The sequence below is a fragment of the Agelaius phoeniceus genome, chromosome 1 (assembly GCF_051311805.1).
Source record: "Agelaius phoeniceus isolate bAgePho1 chromosome 1, bAgePho1.hap1, whole genome shotgun sequence".
Lineage (NCBI taxonomy): Eukaryota > Metazoa > Chordata > Aves > Passeriformes > Icteridae > Agelaius > Agelaius phoeniceus.
The window spans coordinates 153,856,887-153,883,008 of record NC_135265.1 but is presented as its reverse complement, the minus strand read 5'-3'; the positions used below and the strand labels follow the sequence as shown (position 1 = coordinate 153,883,008).

Sequence of the window (26,122 nt, the reverse complement as noted above, 5' to 3'; positions counted from 1 at the left end):
AAATGGATTAGAAATGGATTTGAAGGGAAAGTTCATGCCTCCCATTACAAAGGCTAGAAAGAAGACTATCTTAAGGCACTGTTCACACTCTAGCCTTCATTATCCACGCTTAATACCTTTCCTATTTTCCAGCGTTAATGAAATTTCCTGCCAGAGCGGGGCCTTGTGGACGGACGGGAGGACTCTTTAGATCCGCGGGATGCGCAGCAGAAAGGGAATTACAAGGCCCTCGTGTCGAGGGGCCCAGTGTATTCTTCAGATCCTTGGCCCAGCTATTATCTCGTTAATTTTATCCTCTTTTGTCAATACAGTTCATTTCCAAAGGCCGTCCTTTCCATTAGGGTAACAATTCCACGGAGAGCTGGGATCCCACCGCCGATGAAAAGCGGTGGGCGTTTGGCTCCGTGCCCTCGCCGGTGGCTTTTCCCTGCCACCACCAGCTTGGATGTCACTAAGAGGGAGGGGGACACACACAGTGGTGGCTGTGTTGGGGCTACACAAGCACTTGGGAGCAACAACTTGGATTCAGAGGGAAATAAAGGGTTCCTGTAGGTGAAGTTTAAGGGAAGTTTGGGAAGTTGAGTTCCCTTCCCGCTCTTCTGTGTGGACTCAGTTTTTCCATATAAAGCATAACTTGCCTTAAATTTTAAACCTCTTAAGGCTCCTATAATATAATAAATGTCCTGCCTAATATAATAAATAATAGATACAGTAAATATTCTAATAAGTATTACTTTATATATATAAAAGGATGAGGAGACATCGCTGCTTGGACATTTGCACTGTCCACAAGTTGGAAATGGAGGTAGCCAAGCCTCCAGTGAGTTCAAACTGAGCTCCTGGTTGGGACTCCCTATCCCTGGAAGTGTTCAAGGTTGAATGGGGCTTGGAGTGACCTGTTCTACTGGAAGGTGGCCCTGCCCATGGAGGGGGATTGGAACTTGGTTTCCAACTGATTTTGAAGATGCCTTTCAACCCAAAGAATTCTGTGATGATTCCATGGCTTCAGTTTGGTGACCCTTGGGGCTTCGGCAGCCTGAGCAGATGTTCTGCAGAAGCTTTGCTTGAAGACCACCCAGAGGTCACTTGTCTCCTCAAAAATACAACAACTTTAAATTAGAGGAGGTTCAGCCCCACTCCCTTTGGAGAATGAGATGAGTTTTGATGTTGTTCGTCAAAATCCTTGAAAAAATCATAGATTCGTGGAATGGATTGGAAGGAACCTTAACAATCATCCTGTTCCAACTCCCTGCCTCAGTGGGGATGTTCGGATGCTGTGTCTGCATTTGGAGGCTCCCTCAGTTTGGAGCTTGGCCATCCCTAAGGAATTCTAAAGATGAGAGAGGTGTGTGACCACTTTGGTGATCTGAGAGCAGGAAGGCAGGAAAATAAATATCCTGAGGATGTGAGGGATTCAACCAACTGGGTGTTAAACTGGTGCTTAAACCAGTAAGTCAGGCCTACGGGGTGTGAGCAGCCCCTGGGGCTGTGCAGGGTTTGGAGTGGGTTGAATTTTATTGACATTGCAGCCAAAAAAGATTTAATTTAATGTATTAGCTCATATATGTGTGTCTATGTGATAATATAATGTATTAGGGCATACATGTAAATTTATATTCAATAGATATTGAATGTATCTCTAAAGATATAGAATATTTTTATCTATATGAATATATCTACATATAATATATAGATATAATTATATAGATACAATATCTATTTAAATACATATATCTATTTAAATATGTTTATCCTTTATGTATATATATGTCTGCATGTAGTTTGTATATATCTATAGTGTATCTATAGATCTATAGATCTGTATATCTGTGTATCCATGCCCTGATTGCTTCCACAGCTGTGCCACATCCCAACCTTTCCCTACAAACCAGAGTGTGGAATGTTGGATGAAACCCTGACTTCTTCCCTCCTCTCTACTAGAGTTAAGAAAAATATGAAATGTATAATATATAGAAAACAATATCTATATATTATATGTATTACCTATGTATTTGTGAATACATGTAATTCAACATATGTTCTATGTATTCAATAATATATGAATAATATAAAGTGCTAAGAATAAAAACAGTATCTGGGCCTCATATAAATTATCTCTAAGTATTAATAAATATATATATTGAACATATCTAGATGTTATTGAATACATATAATTGAATATATGCATTCAGTGCATATATTCAATAGTATCTAGAGATAATTGATGCATATAGGAGGCCCAGAGAATACAGGTGATAATATATAGATTTATGTATGAAAGTATCAATATTTGTTATTCTATATAATATATAGATCTTGTATTTCAATACATACACTCAGGGTATATATATTCAATTATGCGTGTATCTATATGGAAATAGATGTGTGTGGATATCTCTATGTATTACCCAGAGATAACATATAGGGAATATATATGGAATTACAGAAGTCCTTAAAGGGACTGATTCAACTGGGAAAAAGGAGCCCCAAATCCACTGGCACTACAGCCCCTATGAATGGAGGAATGGAGCATCCTGGGATCCCCCCAGGGATGTGTCTCTGGGAGGAAGAGGAGATGGATGGAGCTGGGATGGGTCTTGTCACAACCATGGTGGTGTTTTGCAATACCTTCATTAGAATCCCAGAATGTCCCTGCTCATCCAGCAGGGACACCTTCCAGTATCCCACGTTGCTCCAAGCCCCATTCAACTTGGCCTTGGACACTTCTAGGGATGGAGCAGCTGCAGCTTCTCTGGGAATTCCATTCCAGCACCTCACCACCCTCCCTGGGAAGAATTCTTTCCCAGTATCTTACCTAATTCTGCCCTCTGGCAGTGGGAAGCCAATTCCCTGTGTCCTGTCACTCCATCCCTTTTCCACAGTCTCTCTCCAGCTCTCCTGGAGTCCCTTTAGGTACGGACAGGTCTCCCTGGATCCTTCCCTTCTCCAGGTTGAACACCCCCAGCTCTCCCAGCCTGGCTCCAGAGCAGAGGGGCTCCAGCCCTCAGAGCATCTCCATGGCTTCCTCTGGATCTGCTCCAGCAGAACCACATCCTTATACTGCTGGGACCCCAGAGCTGGACACAGAACTCCAGATGGAATCTCAGAAAAGCAGAGTAGAGGGTGAGAATCATCTCTGTCACCCTCCCGGCTGTTTGATATTTGATATTATTTTTATTGCCCCTGCTACGGCCACACGGCCGTTCTTCAGGTCCTGCAGCCACTGCTGGATATCCTTGGCCTTGCTGGAGTTTTCTGGGATGTGCTGGGTGATCCACAAGTGACCCAAGTGTCCTTCATGCCGTCACCCCCTTCACCCAACAACACCACCACCGTGACTCCTTTGCAAGTCAGTAAGATGTGATGCTCCTCTCTGGAGCAGTTCCATGAGGAAGAAACCCTGGGGGAACTAAAATGAGGAATTTATCCAATTCCCATCCCCTTCCACAAAAACTAGGCAGCAAATTTTCCGAGCTCGGTAGCCAGTGGCAACAGCCCTCCGGAATGAATAGGCTGTCACGCTCAGCATTAGGAAATGTAACTATTCCATTTTCCAGCTCTCTTTTTCTTTGGAGCACATGTTCATTTAAAGGAAATGCTCATCGGGGTTTGCATTCCGCTGATAGGATAGCGGGATCTTAATTTACGGATATTCTCCGGTAATGCGCGGTTTATATACGTTCTGCTAATAGCATTATGAGCATAGTTTGGGCTAATACAAAATTAGAGCTCTAATTTGCATAAACAAATTACTGTTTGGATTAGCGCTAAATGAGGAAGGCGACTGATATTGGAGGAGATTTGATTTGGCTGCAGTGGCTCTGTTTGGATAATGGGGGATGGATAGGAATGAGCTGGGAGGCTGCGTTGCAGATTGGGAGGGGTGGGATGATGCAGGAGGTATCAGGTCATGGAGTGGACAAGATTTTGGGTGACAGAGGAGCCTCTCTGGGACATGTGGCAAGGTGGGGGTTGGCCTCTTTTCCCTGTCAGCCAGCAACAGGATGAGAGGAGATGGCCCCAAGCTGTGCCAGGGGAGGTTCAGGTTGGGCATCAGAAGGAATTTTTTCATGGAAAGGGTTGTTAAACATTGGGATGAGCTCTCCAGAGCAAGGTGGAATGGAGTCCCCATCCCTGGAGGTGCTCAAAGAATTCCTGGATGTGGCACTCAGTGCTCTGGTCTAATTGACAAAGTGGTGATCGGTCGGTCACATGTTGGACTTCATGGCCTTGGAGGTCTTTTCAGACCTAAAAGATTTGGGGATTCTGTGACATTTATCCCTCAGGTGTCACTTCAGAACTTACTGGGGCCTTCAGAATAATGTTATGGGCAACAGTAACTGGATTGTGATTCCTGATCCGTTTCCATCCCACTGACTCAATACTGGGTTTGTGAATTTAGGGAGAGTTGAGGAGGTGGGAACAGGTCCCCAGCCCCACCCACTAGACCCTGCTGAGGTCCAGCATCAGCTCCAGATGACTGGTGGGGGATAGAAATGCTCTTGGGTGATTTATCCCATGCATGGATTGAGGAAAATCCTTCCAAGAGCCAAATTTGGGGTCAGAATATAAATATTAAAGTTGTGGTATCTGATTCATAACAGGAATAATGATAGCAAAGATACAGACTCATGGAATGTTTCGGTTGGAAAGGACCATAAATACCATATAGTTCCAAATCCCTGCCATGGACAGGGATGCCACCCACTGGATCAGGTTGCTCAGAGTCCCAACCCACCTGGCTTTGATGTACTTCCAGGGATGTCAAAGCTTGTAGAGGTCCATAAAACTTGGCTAAGCTCAGTGAAGGTCTCATCTTGCTGATTCTCTCATGGAATTGCATCCACATTTCCTTGTTTCTTCTGGGAATAGAGGTGCAAGCAAGCATGGGAGAAGTTGGGGGAGAGTCCCTGAAGGTAATTTTTTTGGTATTAGTCATGAGGAATCAGAGCTTTTCCTCTGTCAACAGGAAGAACATCCCTGCTTCTTCCATACATCTCCTTCATTCTAGTGGGAGCTGTCCCTGCCCTTGGGAATGGGGTTGAAATGAGATGATCTTGAAAGTCCCTTTGAACCCAAACCGTTCCATGACTCTCTGATCCCATGGTTCACTCATGAAGTAACACCTCTTTGTGACATGATCCCAAATTTGGGCTGACCTTGAATTTATTTTTCCTGCAGATCCCCATTGTTAAACCAGATCCGACCCTCACTCCAAGGTGACAAATCCCAGCTCGTCCAGCAGCGCTGGAGGAACAAAGGCTTCCGCTGCATCGGCGGCGTCATGTACCAGGTGTCGGCCAACAAACTCTCCAAAACTTCCAGCAGCCCTGTCCGGGCCAGGGACCTGGGCACCAAAACTCCCATCAGAGCAGGTGAGCAGGAATTTGTCCCAGTTCATGTCCACAATCCATTGAGTTCAGTTTTTAGTTGTTTATTTGCAGCCTGTGGGTTGTGACTCATCCTCTGGCCTCATAGAATTCCAGATGTGAAGGTGGTGGACATCCCATGGTGGTGAGTGCTGTTCTTGCTTTATAGTAGCTCTGAAGGGGAAATTAAAAGTTTAGGAGAATTGGAGAAATTAAAAGTTTAGGAGAATTGAGGTTTTCTTAAGTCAGACTTAATTCAAGCTTGTGGAGATGCACCGTTAAACTTGGTTTAACAGGCAAAGTCTTGGATAACTTCAAACAGCACCACGAGGTTGAATGTGCTTGAGATGCTCATCAAATTACGTTCAATATGGACCTAAAAATTTGGGAAGATCATTCTGCAGATAACTGTGGAATGATGCCCCATTTTGATGAATTCCCAACTTTACATCATGGCTTTGATTAAATTTGTGCTTCACTTCCTCCTGTGTTTGACGTCTCAAGTGTGACTCTTTAAAAAAAGCAGATTTTAACTGTGTTTAAAGTATTTTTAAAATGTTTTGGTCTCAAATTAGGGAGAAAATATTTTTGCTCCCTAACTGATTTTTCGAGAATTTTTAGGAATAGTTAAACTGGAGAAGGTGGATCAGAGTTTGGAGACTCAGAAAAAGTAGCCATAAAACAGCTCAGAGGTTTATAGGAAAAAATTTTGGATTTTTTCCAAGAGCTTTGCTACTGGTACTGGATCAGGATAATTGGCTGCACAAAACCAGCTCGAGGGTGGTTCTGCCTTAAGCACCATCTCTGGACATTGAAGATGTCACTAAAGACAGAAAATATCCTGCAGGAATGGAAGAAAAGGGGTGAAACCCCAGGACATGGACAGGGATGTTGTTGGATGGAGCAGGGGATGTATTTCAGGACAGAGTTGGATCACTAGGAAGAGTCCTGGGGAGAAGTGATGGCTGGAAGGACTGGAAAAGTGGAAGATCTGGAGCTGCCAGGCTAAGGAAGGATATCTCTCCATGGCCAGGTGGAGCAGCCAAAAACCAAAGGGCGTAAATTGGTGGGAGAGCTTTCCAAGGACAAGGATGATGAAATGCTGGACTCATTTGGCTCTGAAATCACCATTATTTTAAAGATTTTTTTTAAGAACAGGCTAATGACCTTCTTCTTGGGGAGGACATGGGTGGAAAAGGTCCTGCCTCCCAGCAAGAAGGTGAATTTTTTTATTTATCCAAGTGCAAGAAAGTCTCTAAATTTGTCTGGAAATAGACAAATGAGCAAAGTCTCATTTGGGCAACTCAGCAAAGGCTGATAGATTCGGCCTGTCCATGAATATCCATCACTGGATTGGGACCAAGCAGAGAAACACCAACTTAGAGGCAAATTTCTGCAAGAGGGATGAAGCCAAATGTATCATGAGAGGATTTCTGCTGATTCAGGCCTTGGAATTGCTTGTGGGGGGTACCTGAGGGGATTTGGGGTGACAGGGCATGGAAGAGATGTGATTCCCGCATTTTTCCTTTCTCACTGAAACCATGTCTTCTAGTGAGGTCTCATTCAGAGAATTGGGTTTAATTAGTCCCACTTAGGAGGGCTATCCATTCCAGGGTTATTCCCTCATAAATACAGTCCCATCTAATTATTGTTTTGAAGGTGTTCCTTATTTTGCTGTTGCCCCTTTCCCCCTTCCACATAGGAAGTTGGCTTTGTAACCACAAAACCTGAGGAGCTGCTGTGAATCAGTATTTTCATGTCATCTTTCATCTCTCCCCACAATTCATCCTCCTTCCCAAGGATGGATTCCACAGATTCCTCTTGCCTTAGGATAACTGGGCCTGGCAGGGCGGAAGATTTGTGTGTTCTCATCGGCTGCGAACGTTTGCTCAACGCTCTGTGTTTTCAACACTTGACAAAGTTTATTTAAAAGATGGAAAAAAACGGCTTTTCCTTTCCCTTTCAGTGCCAGGCACCGTGTGTTTGGAATAGGGGAGAGATGGGAAATGCTCCTGACAGTTTAATAGCTTCGAGTTTACTTCCAGTGGGTTATAATTCTGCTCTTTCCCCGGATTTATAGGGTTGGGGATTTTTATCTCTACTGTACAAAATCTGATGCCAGGCACTGGGGCCGATCCATCCACACCATCGTAGCATTCCCAAGTGATTTATTGATGGATGCTGGTGGTGAGTTAGATTTGATCCTGGGGCTGCACTTCCTGCATCCTTGTGCTGTATTGGGATCAATCTTGAGGCTACCCGGAGCAATGGGAAGAGCAGTTTTCCATGGCTCTTCTGGAATCAGCTTTGTTGGTGCTGGAGAGGCGAGGAGGGTACATGGCTTGAGGACAAGGAAAGTGTCACTGCAGTACCAGAAAAAATTTTTGGAGGTGGTTTGAACATAAAAAATCTCCCTGGAGCAATCACAGCATCACCACGGCCTGTGCAGCTGCTGAGAACTTTGCTCTCATCCCATATGTGGCTCTGCTCCCAAAGGATTTCTGCACCTTCCACACTTGTGTCTGGAAAACTGCAATTAAAATATAGAAGTAAGAAGACATTTTTTTTTTGTCTTTCCAGCTGGATAGGGATCTTGCATGTGGCTTAATTCATTGCTCAAGCAAGGATGGAGAAGAAAACCCAGAGCTTAAACACACTCTGCTCATCCCTGGGCAAGACAAAAATGTGGAATCACACATGGAAAGGCTCTTTCCCTTTGGGATAACTGGTATTTCAGCACCCATGTATTTTTTCACTTTGCAGAAGTCTTGGAAAATCATCAGTGGGATGTTGTGGAAAGCATTGGCTACTTGACAATTAATTAAACAACCAGAATAATTAGGTTTCTCCTCTCACAAGGAACTTTTCCTTCATTTCTTTCTCCAGCTGCTAAGGCATTTTCCAGACTCTTGAGGAATTTCCATGAAATCAGGGAGAGAAGCAAAAGGTCCTGGGCGATGTAGTGTTTCACAAAGAAATACAGAAGGGGAAATACAAGATTGAAAGTAGCAGAAAGCAAATTAAGGTTTGACATTGTCCGGAAACCAGCCCTGACCCCAATCTCTGCACGAGCCGCCGCTGCTGCTGAGAGAGGAATTGCACTCTGTGAGCTGGGGCTGGCTCCAGCAGGGTTTTCCAGGAGTCCAGGCTATTTTTCTATGGGCAAATCATCACCTGCATGATTTCTTCATGCTGAGGTTTTAGCTCTTGTTTGGAGAAAGGCTGATGGCTTTGGGGACTCCAGAGGTGACAGCCGGCGACCTTAAACAATGTGATTTTACTTATTGGGAGTTTCAAATTGTCTCCATGACCATAGATTCCAGAGCCTTGGAGATAACCAGGAGTTTGAGCTCCCAAAGGTGGAGGCTTAAGAGGAGTTTCAAGTCCTCTCAAGCTGAGGCGTCTCCCACACATTGTGATGGTGGCTCTGATCCCAGAGAAACAAATTATTAATTAAAACGTGGCTGAGTTCAGCCTTCCAGAACTGGGAGGGACTTTCCCTGCATCTGGATGCACTTCCTATCTCCATCCTGCTGTGTAACATCCCCTCCTACCTCAGTTTCCCCTCTCTGCTGCAAAGGTAACCAGCTGCGGAGATGGAAGGTCATGGAATCATGGAATAGTTTGGGTTGGAAAGGAGCTTAAAGAATCTCATTCCAACCCCCTGCCATGGGCAGGGACACCTTCCACTATCCAAGGTTGATCCAAGCCCCACTCAATCTTGCCTTGGACACTTCCAGGGATAAGACAACCACAGCTTCTCTGGGTAACATGTGCCAGTGCCTCCCCAACCTCACAGGGAAGGATTTCTTCACAGTATCCCATCTATCCCTGCCCTCTGTCAGTGGGAAGCCATTCCCTGTGTCCTGTCACTCCATCCCTTGTCCCAAGTCCCTCTCCAGCTCTCCTGGAGCCCCTTCAGGCACTGGAAGGGGCTCTCAGTTCTCCCCAGAGCCTTCTCTGCTCCAAGCTGGACATTCCTCACTCTCCCAGCCTGGCGCCATCCCTTGTAGCATCTCTGGACTCCCTCCTCCACTGCATCAGGCTGGGGACAGGTGACGGATGCTCCTGGACACAATTTGGGCTGCAGTGGAAGAACTCCACACTCCACAGAGCTGGAAGAAAGTGCTCTCTGGCCTCCCTGTTTATCAACTAATTTTGGAAGTGCTGAATGTCATGGAATCATGCTTCCAACTTTTTCAGGGATGATGAAATGCTCAGCGCTGCCGTTGGCCCAGCGCTTGTGAGGATGCTCCTTCCTCTGAGCCACTCTTTTTTACAGAAGGAAAAGAGGGATTCTGGTCTGGAATGTTTCCACCATCCATCACCTGTCTCTGCTTTTAATTTTAAGAGGAATTAGGGAGGATTTGCTCCACTGTGCCAGGCTTTGTCTTTTCCCCATGTCCATGGTAACATCCCAAACTTCTTGTTTGTTCATCATGACCCTGTCTTCTGTCTTCAACGCACGTTGAGTATGTTGGGATCATACTGGAGGGATAAGGAAGACTTTGGTGGAGGAGAGACCAGCCCAATGCACCGAGGTGTGAGAGCAGGGAAATTTGGAATGTTGCTGTCCTCAGGTTTCCACTGGTTTTGGTGTTGCTGGTGCCAGGATCCCTTTGTGCTCACTCCCTTGGAGGTGAATTCCTTGGGTTTGGGATTGCTCAATCTCTTGCCTCTTTTTGAGCTCAATTCCTTGGCTTCTCCAGGATCAGTCCCTTGTTTTGGGATTGCTTAATCCCTTGGACACTTCAATCTCAATCTCTTGGTTTTGGGATTGCTCTGTCCCTTACCCATCTTGAATTAAATCCCTTGTCCTCTTTGGAAGTCATTCCCTTGGTTTTGGGATTGCTCAGTCCCTTACCTCTTCTGATCTCAGTTCCCTGGCTCTCTCAATCTCAGTGCTTTTTCTTTGGGATTATGGGATCCCTTGGTCCCTTTTGATCTCAGTCCCATTGCTCCTTTTTTACTCAGTCCTTTGCCTTTGGGATTCCTCAATTCTTTCCTCTTTTCAGATTAGTTCTTTCTCTCTGGGGTTGCTCAATGCCTTGGCCACTTTTAAGCTCAGTTTCATGGTCCCTTCAATCTCAAGGCTTTTTCTTTGGGATTGGGGAATCCTTTAAATCTCAATCCATTCAATCTCAATCCCATGGTTTTGGGATTTTTCAATCCCTTACCCATTTTGAGCTCAATTCCTTTGCACCTTCATTCTCAAAGCTTTCCTTTGGGATTAAGGGATCCCTTGGCCCCTTCAATCTCAATCCCTTGTTTGTGGAATTGTTCTGTGTCTTTGAGCTCAGTCCCTTAATTTCTTTAAACTCAATCCCTTGTTTTTGGGATTCCTCAATCCCTTACCCTTTTTCACATCAGCTCCATGGCCCCCTCAGTCTCAGTGCCTTGTCTTTGGGATTGTGGGATCCCTTGGCCCCTTTGATCTCAATCCCTTGATTTTGGGATTGTTCAATCCCTCACCCCCTTTGAGCTCAATCCCTTGGCCCCTTTTGAGCTCTATCCCTTGGTTTTGGGATTGTTCAATCCCTTTGACATCTTCAATCTCAATCTCTTGATTTTGGGATTGTTCAATCCTTTTATCCCTCTGGAGCTCAATCCTTTGGCCCCTTTTGAGCTCTGTCCCTTGGTTTTGGGATTGTTCAATCCCTTTGACCTCTTCACTCTCAATCCCTTGATTATGGGATTGTTCAATCCTTTTATCCCTCTGGAGCTCGATCCTTTGGCCCCTTCAATCTCACTGCCTTGGCTTTGGGGTTGCTCAATCCCTTTCACTTTATGAGCTCAATTCCTCAACTCTGGAATTGCAGGGATCAGATCCTGCTCCTGGCCCACATCTGCTCAGACAACATCCAACCCAGGGCTGCTTCAATAATTGAAGCCGATTCATTAATTGAAGTTGCTTTGTTAATAAAACACTTGTGACCATCTGACTCAGGGACATTCATAGGATGTGGGGACAGTCAGGCAGGAAAACAGGAAAATCTCTGATTGTTTAGAGGCAGCTCATCCCTTCCTTTTCTGTTGTCTTCTCCGGAATGAGGACTTGTGCTGTCCAGTGAAGGAAATAAATGACCCCCAGCAGCTGCGAGTGCTGATCCTCGAAATCCGTGGAACCCACTTAAATGAATAATAATTAAAGAAATAAATTTCCCCAAGTGCAGCCTCAAAACTTTCGGTTCAGCAATAAAGCCAAGGAGAGACTCGGAAAATGAATCGCTCGGCTCTTTCCGAAGGAGGCTGCGGTGGGAGAGGTGGGATGATAATGGAAACTATTAAAGGAGCCAGTGTGGTTTAAGGAAGCCTTTTCCAGGTCGTGTGGGAACAGGCTGAGGAGAGGTTGTGTGGTGATGCTGACACCTGAGGGATAAAAGGATTGAGCAATCCCAAAATCATGGAATTAAGGGGGAAGGAGCCAAGGGATTGAGGAATCCCAAAACTAAGGGATTGAGCTCAAAAGGGACTAAGGATATAAGAGACTGAGTAATCCCAAAGAAAAGGCACTGAGATTCAAGGGGCCATGGAATTGAGCTCAAAAGGGATAAGAGATTGAGGAATCCCAAACCCAAGGAATTGTACTCAATGAGCCAAAGGACTGAGGTCAAAAGGGATAAGGGACTGAACAATTCAAAACCATGGGATTGGTGAGCAAAAAATGGGATGACCCTGCTGTGTTCATCCCCAATTTGGAGCACTGGCCATCAGAGCTTACCACCTGCCTGTTGTTGCTTGGGCAAACCCCTGGTTGGTTCCCTCTGTGTGTAAGATTTCCATAAATTTTCCTTTACTTGGGATGGTGGAAGTAGATGGGAAGCAATGGGCTTGAGACTCAACACTCATCATTCTAACAATGTTCCCACCCTCTTGCCCATGCCTTGGCCCTACCACACCCCAGCTCTGAATTTCTTCCTTTTTTTCTGCCTATTTCAGTTTTGTACTGATTTTTTTCCCTCTGTGGGGAAGATTTCCACAAGTTATCCTTGATTTGGGATTGTGGAAGTAGATGGGACGCAATGGGCTTAATACTCAATACTCATCATTCTAACAGTGTTCTCACCTTCTTACCCATCACCCCTTGGTCCCAGCTCACCCTAACTCTGGATTTCTCCCTTTTCTGGATTTCTCCTTTTTTTTTTCAGTTTTTTACAGCTTTTCCACCATTTAAAAAAAGTAAATTATTGGATAAGATGCTCCAAAAGACCTTTCCATGAGATGAGGTCCTGATCCTTGAGCTGCACCTCGGAGCAATAAAGTCCTTCCTAAATAATTAAGCAGGTGATAATTAACTGTGATATTTGCAGCCAGTTTTTAACTCAAAGGAATATTTGGAATATTGTTTTTGGGGCGTGTTTTTTGCATCCCAAGCTCCTGGGTGATGGGGAGCTGAGCAGGAGTGTTGGGTTGGATGGGAGCATCCTGATACCCATGTGGGAATGCTGGAAAGCACCGAGTGTTGCTCCTGAGTGCAGTTCCTGGGCTGCCAAGGAAATCTCTGCCAACCTTTCCCTGGAGGAGAAGGACCTTGAGTCTTGAGCTGTGTTTTGGGGTTATGGAAAAAAAACCACCCAGGATGCTGGAGATGGACCTGGATCTGCTTGAGCTGAGTTTTAGGATTAAGGATATGAAAAGGTCCTAATAAACCTATAGTTGGTGCAGGGGTGCAGCATCCAACCTGCTTGTTTTAAACATTTTTTTCTTTGACAAGGATAAATTGTGCCTTTTCCCCCTTTTCCGTCAAAAACTGGAATTCCAAACATCAAGCCAAACGCTGCGGAAAACACCGCGGGACTGCTTGGCTGTGGATTCCTTCCTAGGAGCAGGGGAAAAAAAAAAAAAGAAAAAAAAAAAGGAGTTAGGCTGTAGCCCCCGCTATTAATCATAGCTGTAATCATGCATTTAATGAACATGACAGCTCCCGCTCCCTCCGGAGAGACGCGCCGAGTCTCCCGGCTGGATTGGGAACAACAATCACTTCTCACCGCGAGCCACCGGAGCCGCCAGCGTCGGGCTGGGATGATGCATTAAGAGGAACAGCCCTGTTTGCACGGGCTGTGGGTTTCCTTACGGATGATGCTCTTGCAAGCGACTGAATCATCAGGAAAGGGGGAGAGAAATTCACCTGTCCCTTCCACTGGGTGGAAAATATCCCGGCTGACTCCGCTGTGCTAGGTGTAATCACTTCAAAAGCCCTCAGTGTGCAGTTCTTGATGCTCTCTGTGGCAGCTTTTCTTACTTTCTTGTTTTTTTCCCCCCTCTCTGTTCTGTTCCCACTGCCTTGGAGCATACACATGGAAAGAATTTACAATGGCACCACTTTAAATTTCCATAGTGAAGGACTTGGGCAATGCCAAGGATGTGGGAGTCACTTTCCTGATCCGACAGCACTGCTGTGTCTCGATGTTCTCCCCGGCTGGGAAGTGATTGAGGAGAAAAATGGGACAGATCTGGTACTGGGATGTGCCCAGTGTTTTGTCTGGACCAAATGAGACTCCCAAAGTCAAGCCCTGGGGGCATCATTTCAGCTTTTTGTTTAATTTAGGCCAGACTGCAGCAAACTTTGGCTCCCGATGTTGGAATTTAACCCTTATCCCATTTTTCAGTGTCTTTTGATGTCCCAGTTTCACCCCAGTTTCAATAATACACTCTCCAATGCCAGGAATATTTATTCATTAATGTATTTATTGTCGTGACCAGTTGGGAATTCCGAGTTGAAAACTACCCTAAAAATCCAAATTTAGGCTCCTTGGACCTCCTGAAAAGTCAGGAACATCCAATCCCCTCTCCTGCACCCCCTTCTTGTTACTTGTATGTACACAAAGCTTTTATTTTTATTTAAACTTTTTTTCCACGATGCAGCAGCTTCAAAAAATATCCTCATGACAGAGCCTGAGTTTTCTCTGTAAATCCCAATGGATGGGGAAATGTTTAATTACAGAGCTTTCTTGGCTTGGCTCCTCCTGGAGAAATATTTGGGTGATTTTCTAATAGTTTGGGGAGGATTTGCACACGGGATGAATAATTAGGGAATGGGAAAATGTGGATGGGGATTTTATTTGCCAGCTTCCAGGTGCTTTGCCAGACCTGGATGGATTTCACATGGATTTTGTCATGGATGGGACAAGCTCTTGGGTAGTTAAACTCCCTCTGGGATGCAAGTTAATTCCTGGAATGGGAGATGCACATCACGTTATTGCATGGCTTCTTGCTGGCAAAAGAAAACTGAGGGAAAAAAGCCCAATAAAATAATTCCATTGATGTATTTTTGCTGCATAAAAATTCCAGCCCACGGGCAGGAGGCTGTTGAGCCTTTTATTTATCCTCTATCTCTTTAGTGATTCCTCCTTTCTGGACAAGATGACCTTTAAGGGCCCTTCCAGCTCTAACCATTCCATGATTCTGTGATTCCAAACTTGTTCTTCCCTGTGTATCTGCTTTTATCCCCAAATATTAAATATTTAGAAGGATTGTGTGCTGCCTTCAGGAGCTGATTCCTGGTGTAGGTTTAAGGAATATTAAACACAATTCCAGAGGGCTGAGGATGCTCCAGCCCTATCCTAATGGATTTTCATTTGGGGCTTTCTCCCCACATTGTTTGGGAAGTCAACCTTGCCCTTTATGGAGGTTCTTCAGCAGAGTCTTTGGAGCATCCCAGAGTTGGCAAATGTTTATTCTAGCACAAAAAAAAAAGATGCTCCTACAGCTTGGGATGAGAAGGAATTTTAAAAAACAGGGAAAAAAAACCATCTCAGTGGTGGCTCAAACGCCCCGTTGATGGAATTTGATGTGCAGAGGGAACAGATGGGGCTTTGCCGACGCCGGCAGCCGAGTGACAGCTCGCGGTGCCGCGCAATCAAATTCCACTCGCTCAACTTCCCAACACGCCCGGGCTGGCAGGTGAGTGTCTGAGCCGCTCTCATCCCACCTGGAAGACTCAAATCCAGCCTTTCTTTCCCATTCATTCTTCCCTGCACCAGTCAAGGATGATTTAATTCCATGCGTGCATGGATGGGAGCGGGCGCTGGGCTTCCCTGTCCAGCTGCGGGGAGCGGCCAAGCCAAGCGTGGAAATTTGTTGGATTGATGGTGGAAGCGTGGGATTTGCTTGGAGAAGTGTTCTGGCATGTTTGGGTGCTGAGGGGAAAAATTCCTGCTGTGTTTGGGGCTGGAAAAGGAGCACTTCTGCTGGGGCTGCTCCAGAAGTGGGAAGTCCCTGAAGGGCATCTTTGTCCTTTGGTTCTCTGGGAGCTCTGTGCTTTGGGTTAAATAAGATCATGGAATCATGGAATGGTTTGGGTTGGAAAGGAGCTTGAAGATCGTCCAGTTCCAACCCTCTGCAAGGGCCAGGGACACCTTCCACTATTCCAGGTTGCTCCAAGCCCTGTCCAGCTTGGCCTTGGACACTTCCAGGGATGCGGCATCCATAGTTCCGCTGGGCAATTTGTGCCAGGGCCTCCCCACTCTCCCAGGGAAGGATTTCTTCCCCATATCCCATCTGTCCCTGCCCTCTGGCAGTGGGAAGCCATTCCCTCTGTTTTGCCACTCGAGGTTCTTGTCCAAAGTTCCTTTTCAGCTCTCCTGGAGCCCCTTTAGGCATTAGAGGAGGCTCCAAGTTCTCCCTGGAGCCTTTTCTTTTTCAGGCCAAATAACCCCAGATTTCCCAGCTTTTCCTCACAGCAAAGGGTCTCCATCCCTCCAATCATTTTTGTGGACCTGAGGTACTTAGGGCTGTGTGAATTCCTGTGAAATTTCTCTATTCCAAGCAGTGATCCATGTTTTTCTCTCTCTCCAGCACTGAGATTGCACTCCACACCCAGTCCTGGGGTCTTTACACCCAGCCTGAGCAGATCCTCAACGTGCCGATACATCGCCAGGTCTGTACTCACGGGAAGCAGGAATGACGTGCTGCATCTTTGGAATTATGCTCATGAGGGAATCAGGAGCTTCAGGAGCAGCTGTTGAACTGGAGGATAATTTGGTGAAGCTCAGACTTCTGCTTTTCTGCAGCTTCTACTTCGAGGTGGTTTTAAGCTCAGCCAGAGCCTCCACACCCTCACAGGGAAGAATTTCTTCCCAATATCCCATCTGTCCCTCCTCTCTGGCAATGGGAAACCATTCCCCCTTTTCCTGGGACTCCATCCCTTGTCCAAAGTCCCTCTCCAGCTCTCCTGGAGCCCCTTTAGGCACTGGAAGGGGCTCCAAGGTTTGCCTGGACAGCCAGGCTGGACATTCCCGGCTTTCCCAGCCTGGCTCCAGAGCAGAGGGGCTCCAGCTACTGGAACATCTCCAGGGCCTCCTCTGGATCTGCTCCAGCAGCTCCACATCCCTCTACTGTTGGACCCTAGAGCTGGAGGCAGCTCTGCAGGTGGGATCTCACCTGAGTGGGGCTGAGGGGCAGAAATTCCCCATCTCCTCCTGCCTACACTGTGGGATGAGCCCGGGACATTCTGGGCTCCCATGGCTGGATCATGTGGAGCTTCTCATCCACCAACTGCCCTGAGTTCTTCTCCTCAGGGCTGCTCTCAATCTATTCCCCAGCCAGCCTGGATTTGTGCTTGGGATTACCCACTACACATCCAGGACCTTACACTTGGCCTTGCACCTCCTTTTAATTCAGGAGCTGCAGACAACCAACAATTACAGAGGTTAAAATGTGCATTTCCTCTGAAAATAATTTCCTTGAACCTGTGTTTTTCATGGATAATGCACTGCATCCTCATCAAACTGGATCTTACTGTGCCCTACCACTGAATTATCCACTTGGAGAGATCTGATGTGCCCCCCATGGTTTGTCTTCACCTGGATCTCAACACTTCCCCTCTCCCACCTGGTCCCACACATCCCAAGAGCTGCTGGGTAATTCCCTCTCCAGCTGGAAGCTCATGGAAAACATGTGCTTAGCAACTTCTGAGCTCCTTAAGTAGCTTCTAGTGGGACCAGGCAATTAAAAAGGAGCTTTTCTGCTCATTGGTGGTACTTTTTGTTCCTATGGCCATCACGTAGGTGCTCATTCTTTGAGGTTCATGAGCAGGTGCCCACTTGAAGGCCATGAATACCATCAGGCCCAGATGGTGGGACATGTGCTGAAGAGCCCTCCAAGTCATTCAGCCTTGGCATCCTGTGCTGCACAAGGAGAGGATGTTTCCTTCCTCACCATATTCCCCAAAAACGTGGGAAACCCTCTCCATGCTCATAAATCTGAGGAGAGAATCAGAGTTATGGGAGTGGGAAGGGATCTTACTGGTGACTTTGGTGTAACCTTGCAGATATTTAATGATTTGGGGTAAAGTCAACCAAAAATTGAAAATATTTAAGGACTTATGAGCATGAACTTCCTAAATTTCACTCTGCAAAGATGGGCTCCTCCAAAGGTGGTTTCAGGTATTGTTGAGGTGTCTTCTCCATGCCATTGTGGTGTTGGAGCTGGAGGTTCTCCCTGACCTTGTCCCTCTTTCTCCTTCAGCCGTGCTGTGCAGAGGAGCTTGGCCATCATCCGTCAAGCCAAGCAGAAGAAGAAAAAGAAGGAATATTGTATGTACTACAACCGCTTTGGGAAGTGCAATCGGGGTGACAGCTGCCCCTACATCCATGATCCAGAGAAGGTGGCCGTCTGCACCAGGTAGGGATGGAGACGGAATTGTGGTGAGCTGGGACATTGGGGTATTGCTAAGGGAAACAAACTGATAACAGAGCTGTAGAACAACAGGAATGGGAGTTCTGGGTCAGGTGTAGGTTCTGCACTGTTGGGTTGGAAGGAGGAGGATGAGAAGAGGCCAGAGAATCATGGAATTGTTTTGGTTAGAAGGGGCATCAAGGATCATTGAATTCCAAACCCCTGACCTGGGCAGGGACGCCTTCCACTGTCCCAGGTTGCTCCAAGTCCTGTCCAGCCTGGCCTGGAACACTTTCAAGGATGGGGCAGCCACAGTTTCTCTGGGAATTCCATTCCAGGGCCTCACCAGCCTCACAGGGAAAAGTATCTTCCTAATATCCTATCTGTCCCTCTGGCAGTGGGAAGCCATTCTCTTTCTCCTGGCACTCCATCCCTTGTCCCAAGTCTCTCTTTGGCTCTCTTGGAGCCCGTTTAGGCACTGGAAGGGGCTCTAAAGTCCCTTTAGAACCATTTTTTTCTGGGCTGGGTGACTTTAGCCCCTGCCCTGACCACACTCCAGGTTATTCCTTCGGGAGCATTCCTCTGATCCATTTAGATCAGTCCAGCAGATTTGAATCCCTCAGCCTGTGACGTTGTGCAGCTCTGAGACTTGGTGATTTATTCCAGGAGAACTGATCTGTGTTGGCAGTTCATTAGACCTGCCCAAGAGTTGATTAAACTCTATTATGAGTCATTTAAAAAGTGCAGAAGAGCCAACTCCACTGATGAACTCCTGGAGTAATTTTTCCATAAAATTGCTGCTGTGCTGGAATCACTTGGAAGTTGCTCAAAGCTCAGTGGAAGACGATAGAGGAGGGGAATGTGATTTATTGGTTTTTTAACTGATTTTACTCCTTCTCACTCATGCTCCCATAACAAATCCCATAACTCCTTGCCTACTTTAGGAATTGTGCTCCTTGAAGTCTTTTGGGTCTCCAACCTGTCTCATTTCCATCAATCATTGGAGGACAGCACTGATTTCTCCCAGTTTTGTGTCTCCTCATCCTTGTTCATTTATCTCTAATTCTATTCTTTAGCTTTCCTTTATAATTTTGTTAATCTGATCTCAGAGTGGTCAATCCTAGGAAAACTCTTGACATCCTCATGTGCTCTGGGATCTTGGTTCCAGTTCTGGGCCTGTCTTTGCTCCTCCTGGTCATTGGCCACTCCCACCTGGAGCTTCATCCAGCATCTCTTGGAATGGGATCATAGAACCCTGGAATGGTTTGGATTGGAAAGGACCTTCAAGATCATCCAATCCACCCCCCTGCCATGGGCAAGGACACCTTCCACTATCCCAAGTTGCTCCAAGCCTTGTCCAGCCTGAGCTTGAACACTTCCAGGGATGGGGAATCCACAGCTTTTCTTAGCAACTTGGAATAATCAGGGCTCTAAAAAGGACCTTTCTTCTTCTGGGAGCATCATGTCTGAATTTTGGGATACAAGCCTTGCTCTACCTACTAATGAGCAGCCAAATGTGATGAAAGAACAAAATCTAGCAGGAATCATCATCTGCTCTTCTGACAAGGGGGATCTGTACTAATTTAGGGTGTGAAATGGGTTTATGGATGAGCTCGGCAGCAATTGTGTGGTTTTTTGTGACCTACCTCGTGTCCAACCTGCTCCATCTGCTTTATCTCCAGGTTTCTCCGTGGCACGTGCAAGAAGACGGATGGGACCTGTCCATTTTCCCACAAGGTGTCCAAGGACAAGGTCTGTGTGACTTCCCAATGGGAATATGGCTCTGTGTGCAAAGGGGTAGTTGTAGGAAGGTTCTTCCTTACTGAGTGCTTCCAACTGAGTTTGGAGTTTCCTTGCTGAGCTCTCCAGGCTCCTGAATCATGACAGAGGGAATGGTGGAATGGTTTGGGATGGATGGGACCTTCAGGATCATCTCATTCCTACCCTCTGCCATGGGCAGGGGCACCTTCCACTATCCCAGGCTGCTCCAAGCCCGTCCAACCTGGCCTTGAATTTTTCCAGGGATGGGGCATCCACAGCTTCTCTGGGAAACCTGTGCCAGGGCCTCACCACCCTATGGTTGAGGTCTAAAAAAGACCTATGAGGTCTTAGAGATCTAAAAAGGACCTCCAAGATCATCAAGTCCATTTAGATGCGTCTAATTCTTCCCTACTTCCTTAAGATCACATTTCCCTGGAAATCCCTCTGTGCTGGGGTTGGAGGATGTTTTAACAAACATAACTTGGAGGTATAAATTAATAAACATCAATTCTAAAATGCCAATCAGCAAAATCAGGTTGAAACCATGGCAAAATAATTCTGGAGTAAATTGTTTTCCACCTTCTTGATGTATCTGGAGCTCTGTGGTTTTATTACACAAGGTGGAAAAATAATCCAGAGTTTTTATTTTGGGTTTATCAGTGATGATTTAGCACCTCAGCCTGTATTTAGTGGCTGGGATCTCCACTTGGATGTAGCTTTGGAGACTCCAGCACGGAAGCTGAGGTGCCTGAAGCACGTTCCTTGTCCATGGGGAGCTCATAAGTTTTCTGGGAAGTCGCTCCCAGTGAGACACGGAGCACCAGATGTTTTTTACATGGAGATTTCTCTTCAGAGTCACTTAATCACGAGTACATAAAACAGGGATGGGGACAGCTGCATTCCCTGGCTCGTGGCACGTCAGAGTAGGAATGGGGATGAGGATTGATAGATGGAAAAAAAGTTTGGGTTTTTTTTTTTTTCATCCTGTAACAGCGTCATGCTTCAGAAATAAAGAAGCTAAGAACGAAGGAAGCTTTACAGGTGGATTGGCTGTTGGTTTATCCAAAATTATTGTAATTAGCACTGCCAGCTACTTCTTGTCATCCAAGTGAATGAAGTGTAACCCTATGTCTGCATCCCTGAGGTGAAGGATTGAAATTCATCCACAGAACCATGAACACCAAATTAAATGGAATTTCAGGAGATGGTGAAATCTTTTTTGGACCTAGGGCAAAAAAATCTAGATGAAACTTGGGAATTGGACATGCCCCAGGAGCTGTTGCAGTTGGTGGTTTATCCACCAAAGAATGTGATGGTTGGATGTGGATGAATTTGTGGTCTCTCTACCCAGGAATATTCATCGACATGTTTAAATTCCTGATGGAAATGTGGCCTCAGTTTCCCCTCTAGGAACACTTGGTCCCTCAAGGAGGACCTCTAGATTTGGCTTCTGGGCTCTGTTGTGGGTGAATAAATGGAGAATGAGGGAAAACTCCCTCCACCTCTCCAGTTTGAGAAGAATAACAGTGATATTGTGGTAATAAAACTGAATTGAAAAGGAGTGACCATAGGAGCTGTTTGCCAATAGCATTTTGGGGACAGAATCCATGGGATGCAGTGACCTCACCTTTATCCTGAGCTACTGAAGCATCACCTAACCTCAAGATGAATCATTAATTAACAAACCAAAGTCATAGCAGGCAGTACCAGCTCTGAAAAGCTTTCGGAGCACATTTTTCCTGCCATGCTCTGTTGGGAAGGGGAATTATTTTTCACAGGATTAACCAACCTGAGGGTGGTTCAAAGGTCTCCCTGTTTGCCACCTTGTCATCAGCAAGGACTGGAAGAGAAACAACCTCCTCCATGGAGTTCAAACTTGTTCCAGGGTGATTTATTGCCATGGGAATGCTGCTTCCTAAAGCGGGAAGCAACTTCACTTTCCAAGTCCTGGAGCTCCCCATTAACCTGAGTGGTTCTTGGCAAAGGTGGCATTTCCCTCATTTATCAGGGCTGGGAAAAGCAGGTGGAGGCACTCAGCAGAGGAAGGAAGCAGTTTTCCTCTTGCTTGTGGAGTTTTTGGAGTAAATCCCATCTTTTCCTCAGGTGAAGGATTGTGCCTCGTTGGTTTTTGTCTGTTTGAGTTGAGGTTTTAGTGCAATCCCTGTTTTTTTTTTTCCATGTGGTTTGGGAATTCCTGATTTCGTTGGTCCTGTCGATTTCACTGTGTGGTTATTGGAGAGGGACACCCCAAAACCTCCTGATCAGAGAAAGTTCAGGTTGTTGTGTGTCTCAGCTCGGTGGGATTTCAGTGGGATGGGATATCCAGTCCAGGAGGTGAAGGATCAAAGGCTGGCAGGGCTTGGCTCTTGGTTTCAGGACAAAACTGTTTCTCAGCCTTTGTGCACTCCCATGCCTTAGTTTCCCCACTGAAAAATGGGAATAATCACTATGTTCTATGGGAAAAATTACTGTTTTCTATGGAAAACTGCATGGATTCAGCTGTCACAGCAGCAGGGAACGTCTCTCCATCCTAGAGTAGCAAACTCCTTGCTCCAAGCAGGGAACGGTCTCCAGGATGGAGGATGGCTCCATATTGTCCCCGAGCTTTGCAGATCCAAACTCCAGTGCTTTCCATCACCCTCTCTGGTAATGGAAGCAAGAGCCTGGGGAAGAGGGAAAGCTCTTCTTGTTCTGCCATGGGCAGGAACATCTTTCACTATCCCAGGTTGCTCCAAGCCCTGTCCAACCTGGCCTTGGGCACTTCCAGGGATGGGGCAGCCACAGCTTCTCTGGGCAACAGCTTCTCTGTGCCAGGGCCTCACAGTTTAAAGAATTTTGCTCCACAGGAGATTCAGGCAGAGCCTTTGGTGAGAAGCACCTGCTGAAGTGACACACAGGGAATTTTTCCACAGTGGATCAGAGCCACTGACACATCCCAGCAATGGGGAGAAACCAGGAAATCTGAAGGAAGCGGAGGTTGCGAGAGGCCGGGACTCGAGAAGCCGCCCGCTGCTGTTCCAACAGCTTTTCCCCTTGAGGAACTCAGAAAGAATCAGCATTTTTCTCCCTAATAGAGCTTCAAAACTCAGTTGTGAGCAATTTGGAGGCTCACGTGGAGTTTCGGGTTCATTTAGCTGCTGCCTCCAGAGCTTGGAGAGAGTCAAAGCTGTCGAAGGCGGCCGCAGCGCCCCAGTGCCTTGAATTAATGTTATTGTTATTTGTGTGGACGTGCTGGGGTGCAAACAAGGTTAATTGAAATGAGAGCGCTGCTTCCTCTTGATAATGGCTCGGGCTTGACAGCGAGGAGGAGTTTATTTTTGTCGGAGAGCTGCCTTTATTATCCCTTTTTATTAGAGCTAATTTGGGCTCTATATCAAAAACTACATTAAGGGAATCGTTTACGGTCACACCACCAGCACTGCCAAAGATCGCCCCAGAGCCCTGTCCTTTATGTTAATGTCTGCAGTTAAAAGACAATTAAAAATAAACTCTCCTCTTTTAAAGCACCCTTTGTTTTCTTTCCTCTCGGCCTCCAGCGAGGCAATTTAGTTCAACCCTTAATGTGCCCTTCAGGGATAAGGGATTTTTCCGGATAGCCCCGGCCGTGGTTATTGCAGGATTGTAAATATTACTTGGGGATGCTTGAACTGGTGGGACCAGGATGCTGCTGGTGAATGGGGTGATCAATACCACGCCAAGCAGTGAGGAAATTCGAGATGTAGGAGCAGGAGGAGCCGGACCTTCGGGAAGTGCACATTCCAGGTGGCAGCTGCCTGGTCGGGGCGGGAAGCGGGAAGCTGCCGGCGGTTGCCGGTGAGTTAAGTATGCTGAAATATGGCAGCAGGCTGGTAATTTGTTTTTAATGATAACAGCTGGCAGAAGGTGAAGTTTGTGCTTTGAGGACGATGAGGAGAATCCTTGCTCCGTCGGTTTTCCCCATCGGCTGTCGCGCTGCAGAAACTCGGGAATGTGGGAGTGCGGGATCAGAGATCTGCTCCATGTATCCCTCTGCTCTCCTTCTCCAATGCTCAGGGCAGGAGCTGCTCTCCTCCTCATTTCACTCCCTCCTGGAGCGTCCCCGCCTGCCCCAGTGTGCAGGGACAAGCATCACAGCCCTGGGGAATTCCAGGATAATGCCTTGGAATGATGCAGCCTCCCCAAAATCCTTGTGGAGGGGCTTTTTCCCCCCTTTCTAGGAGCCACCTTTTGGAGCCTTTATCAAACCCCCTTCCAGCCAGCTCTGTATCCATGGAAGAGCCAAATGGGAAGCACCCCCAGGATGCTGTTTTGGCCTTTGTGATGGCCAAAATTTCCTCTGGGATGTTGGGATTCCCCCTGAGAATTCCTTGTGGGATGTTGCAGCCGGGCTGGGTGTGTTCCCTGCACCACTGTTCCCATCTTCATCACTGCATCATTCCTTGCAAAAGGTGTTCCCAGCATTTATGACATTTTCCCATCCCTTCCCTACACTGTCCAGAGGGAATTTTCTTCCTGGTGGCAGTTTCCATCTTTTCACCCTTTTCTCCAGCATCCTGGAGGATGCTGAGGGAAGCGCCTTCGCTCCCTGCGTATCCAAACACCGGGAACACGTAATACAAGGGAGCTGCCTTGCAGGAGACCAATGGAAGAGCTAAAAACACTTCTGGGATCGGTGGCTGGCACCGATTTCTATTTATTTTATGCTTGTCACGCTTTTATTTCAGGTCTGGGGGTTGCAGTGATTCCGAGTCACGGGTTTAGGGAATTGCTGACGGATTTCTCCTCCTCTTGCAGATGCCGGTGTGTTCCTACTACCTGAAGGGGATCTGCAGCAACAGCAATTGCCCCTACAGCCACGTCTACGTGTCCAGGAAGGCAGAAGTGTGCCAGGATTTCCTCAAAGGATATTGTCCCATGGGAGAAAAGGTAAAGAGGGATTTATCCCAGCTGTTGTGGGCCAAAGCCAAAGCCATGAGCAGTGTCCTGCACCAGCTATGGCACCACAGGGAAGAGCTGGAAGCTGCTCAGCACCTGGATGTCATGAAGAACAGTCCTGTGCTTTTCCAAAGGGTTTTGGCGAAGTGGTTTGGTTGGGAGAAAAGGGAAAGAAATCAAAGGCTTCAGCTCATCATGCTGGTGTTTCCCTGGTAAGAGCCTCCATGGGGTGTTCCTGTTATCAGTGTCTGAGCTAGAAGCACCTCCCCTGAAAACCCCTCACTGAAACAGATGAAAAATGCAGGAAAATATTTAGGATTCCCTGTTTTACCTAGAAAATCCATAGGCATTAATGCTTGTTTTCCACTCTGGCTCCATAATGGGTTTAAACTTGAGCCTAAATCCTGTGGCTTAGTTTTAGGAGCAAGACCAGCCTTGTTCAGCATCCAGCTGTGCCTGGGGGATTCATGAAGCCACCTCCAGGTCCTGGGGATGGTTTGGATCTGTGCAGTGAAGTCCCTCATGGACTTGATGTGCACCCTGGGGAGAGTTGCAACCTCCTCCATGAGCTTTTGTTACCTGATGTAACGTGGAAATTGTGGGAGCAGTTTTCCTGGAGCAGGGCTTGGAGCCAGCTGCCATTTGCTGTTCCAAAGGAATTTGGAACACACAGGATCTCACCTTTCTGTGTCGCGTCTAAGGGAGAGGGTTGGCTCTGCTGGTGTTCCCTTGAGAATCCAAGTGACTGTCCTGACTCCTCTTTGCTGTTTTCTAAATGGGTATGGGTTATGGTATGGGATTTCTGCTCATATTTGGACAATCGTGACCAGCAGGAAAGGGAATTCTGCCCCTCTGCCCCACTCAGATAAGACCCCACCTGCAGAGCTGCCTCCAGCTCAGGATGCAACAGAAGAAGGAAGATGTGGAGCTGCTGGAGTGAGTCCAAATGAGGCCATGGAGATGCTCCAGTGGCTGGAGGCCCTCTGCTCTGCAGCCAGGCTGGGAGAGTTGGAAATGTCCAGTCTGGAAAAGGGAAGGCTCTGATGAGACCTTAGAACCATTTCTAAGGGGCTAAAGGGGCTCCAGGAGAGCTGGAGAGGGTCTTAAGACAAGGGATGGAGTGCCAGGACACAGGGAATGGCTTCCCACTGCCAGAGGGCAGGGATAAATGAGATATTGGGAAGAAATTCTTCCCTGTGAGGGTGGTGAGGCCCTGGCACAGGCTGTCCAGAGGAGTTGTGGGTGCCTCAGAGGACTCTTCTTCTCCTTTTCTCCATCCTGGTAGCACTTGTTTGCAGAAGTACAACCCATCAGGAGAAGTCGTAGGTGCTCAGATCCCACCAGTGTGGCCACCAGCCTGTCCCAGAATCCAAACACAACGCTGGATGGAATCCTAGGATCATTTAGGCTGGAAAAGACCTCTAAGATCATTGAGCCCAGCTTTGAACCCAGTACTGTGA

The 26,122-nt window shown here is 46.8% G+C and overlaps 1 protein-coding gene across 2 annotated transcripts in view; it reads left to right on the top strand.

The window, feature by feature from the left end:
* The window catches only part of ZC3H3 (zinc finger CCCH-type containing 3), a 127,533-nt gene that overhangs the window by 79,619 nt on the left and 21,792 nt on the right, over positions 1-26,122 (top strand). For both annotated transcript variants that reach the window (XM_054633846.2, XM_054633838.2), the window contains exons 5-9: positions 5,182-5,375; positions 16,167-16,248; positions 17,838-17,993; positions 19,670-19,739; positions 24,522-24,653. In XM_054633846.2, coding sequence (XP_054489821.2) covers positions 5,182-5,375; positions 16,167-16,248; positions 17,838-17,993; positions 19,670-19,739; positions 24,522-24,653 — 634 coding nt within the window. The remainder of the gene's footprint in view (positions 1-5,181; positions 5,376-16,166; positions 16,249-17,837; positions 17,994-19,669; positions 19,740-24,521; positions 24,654-26,122) is intronic.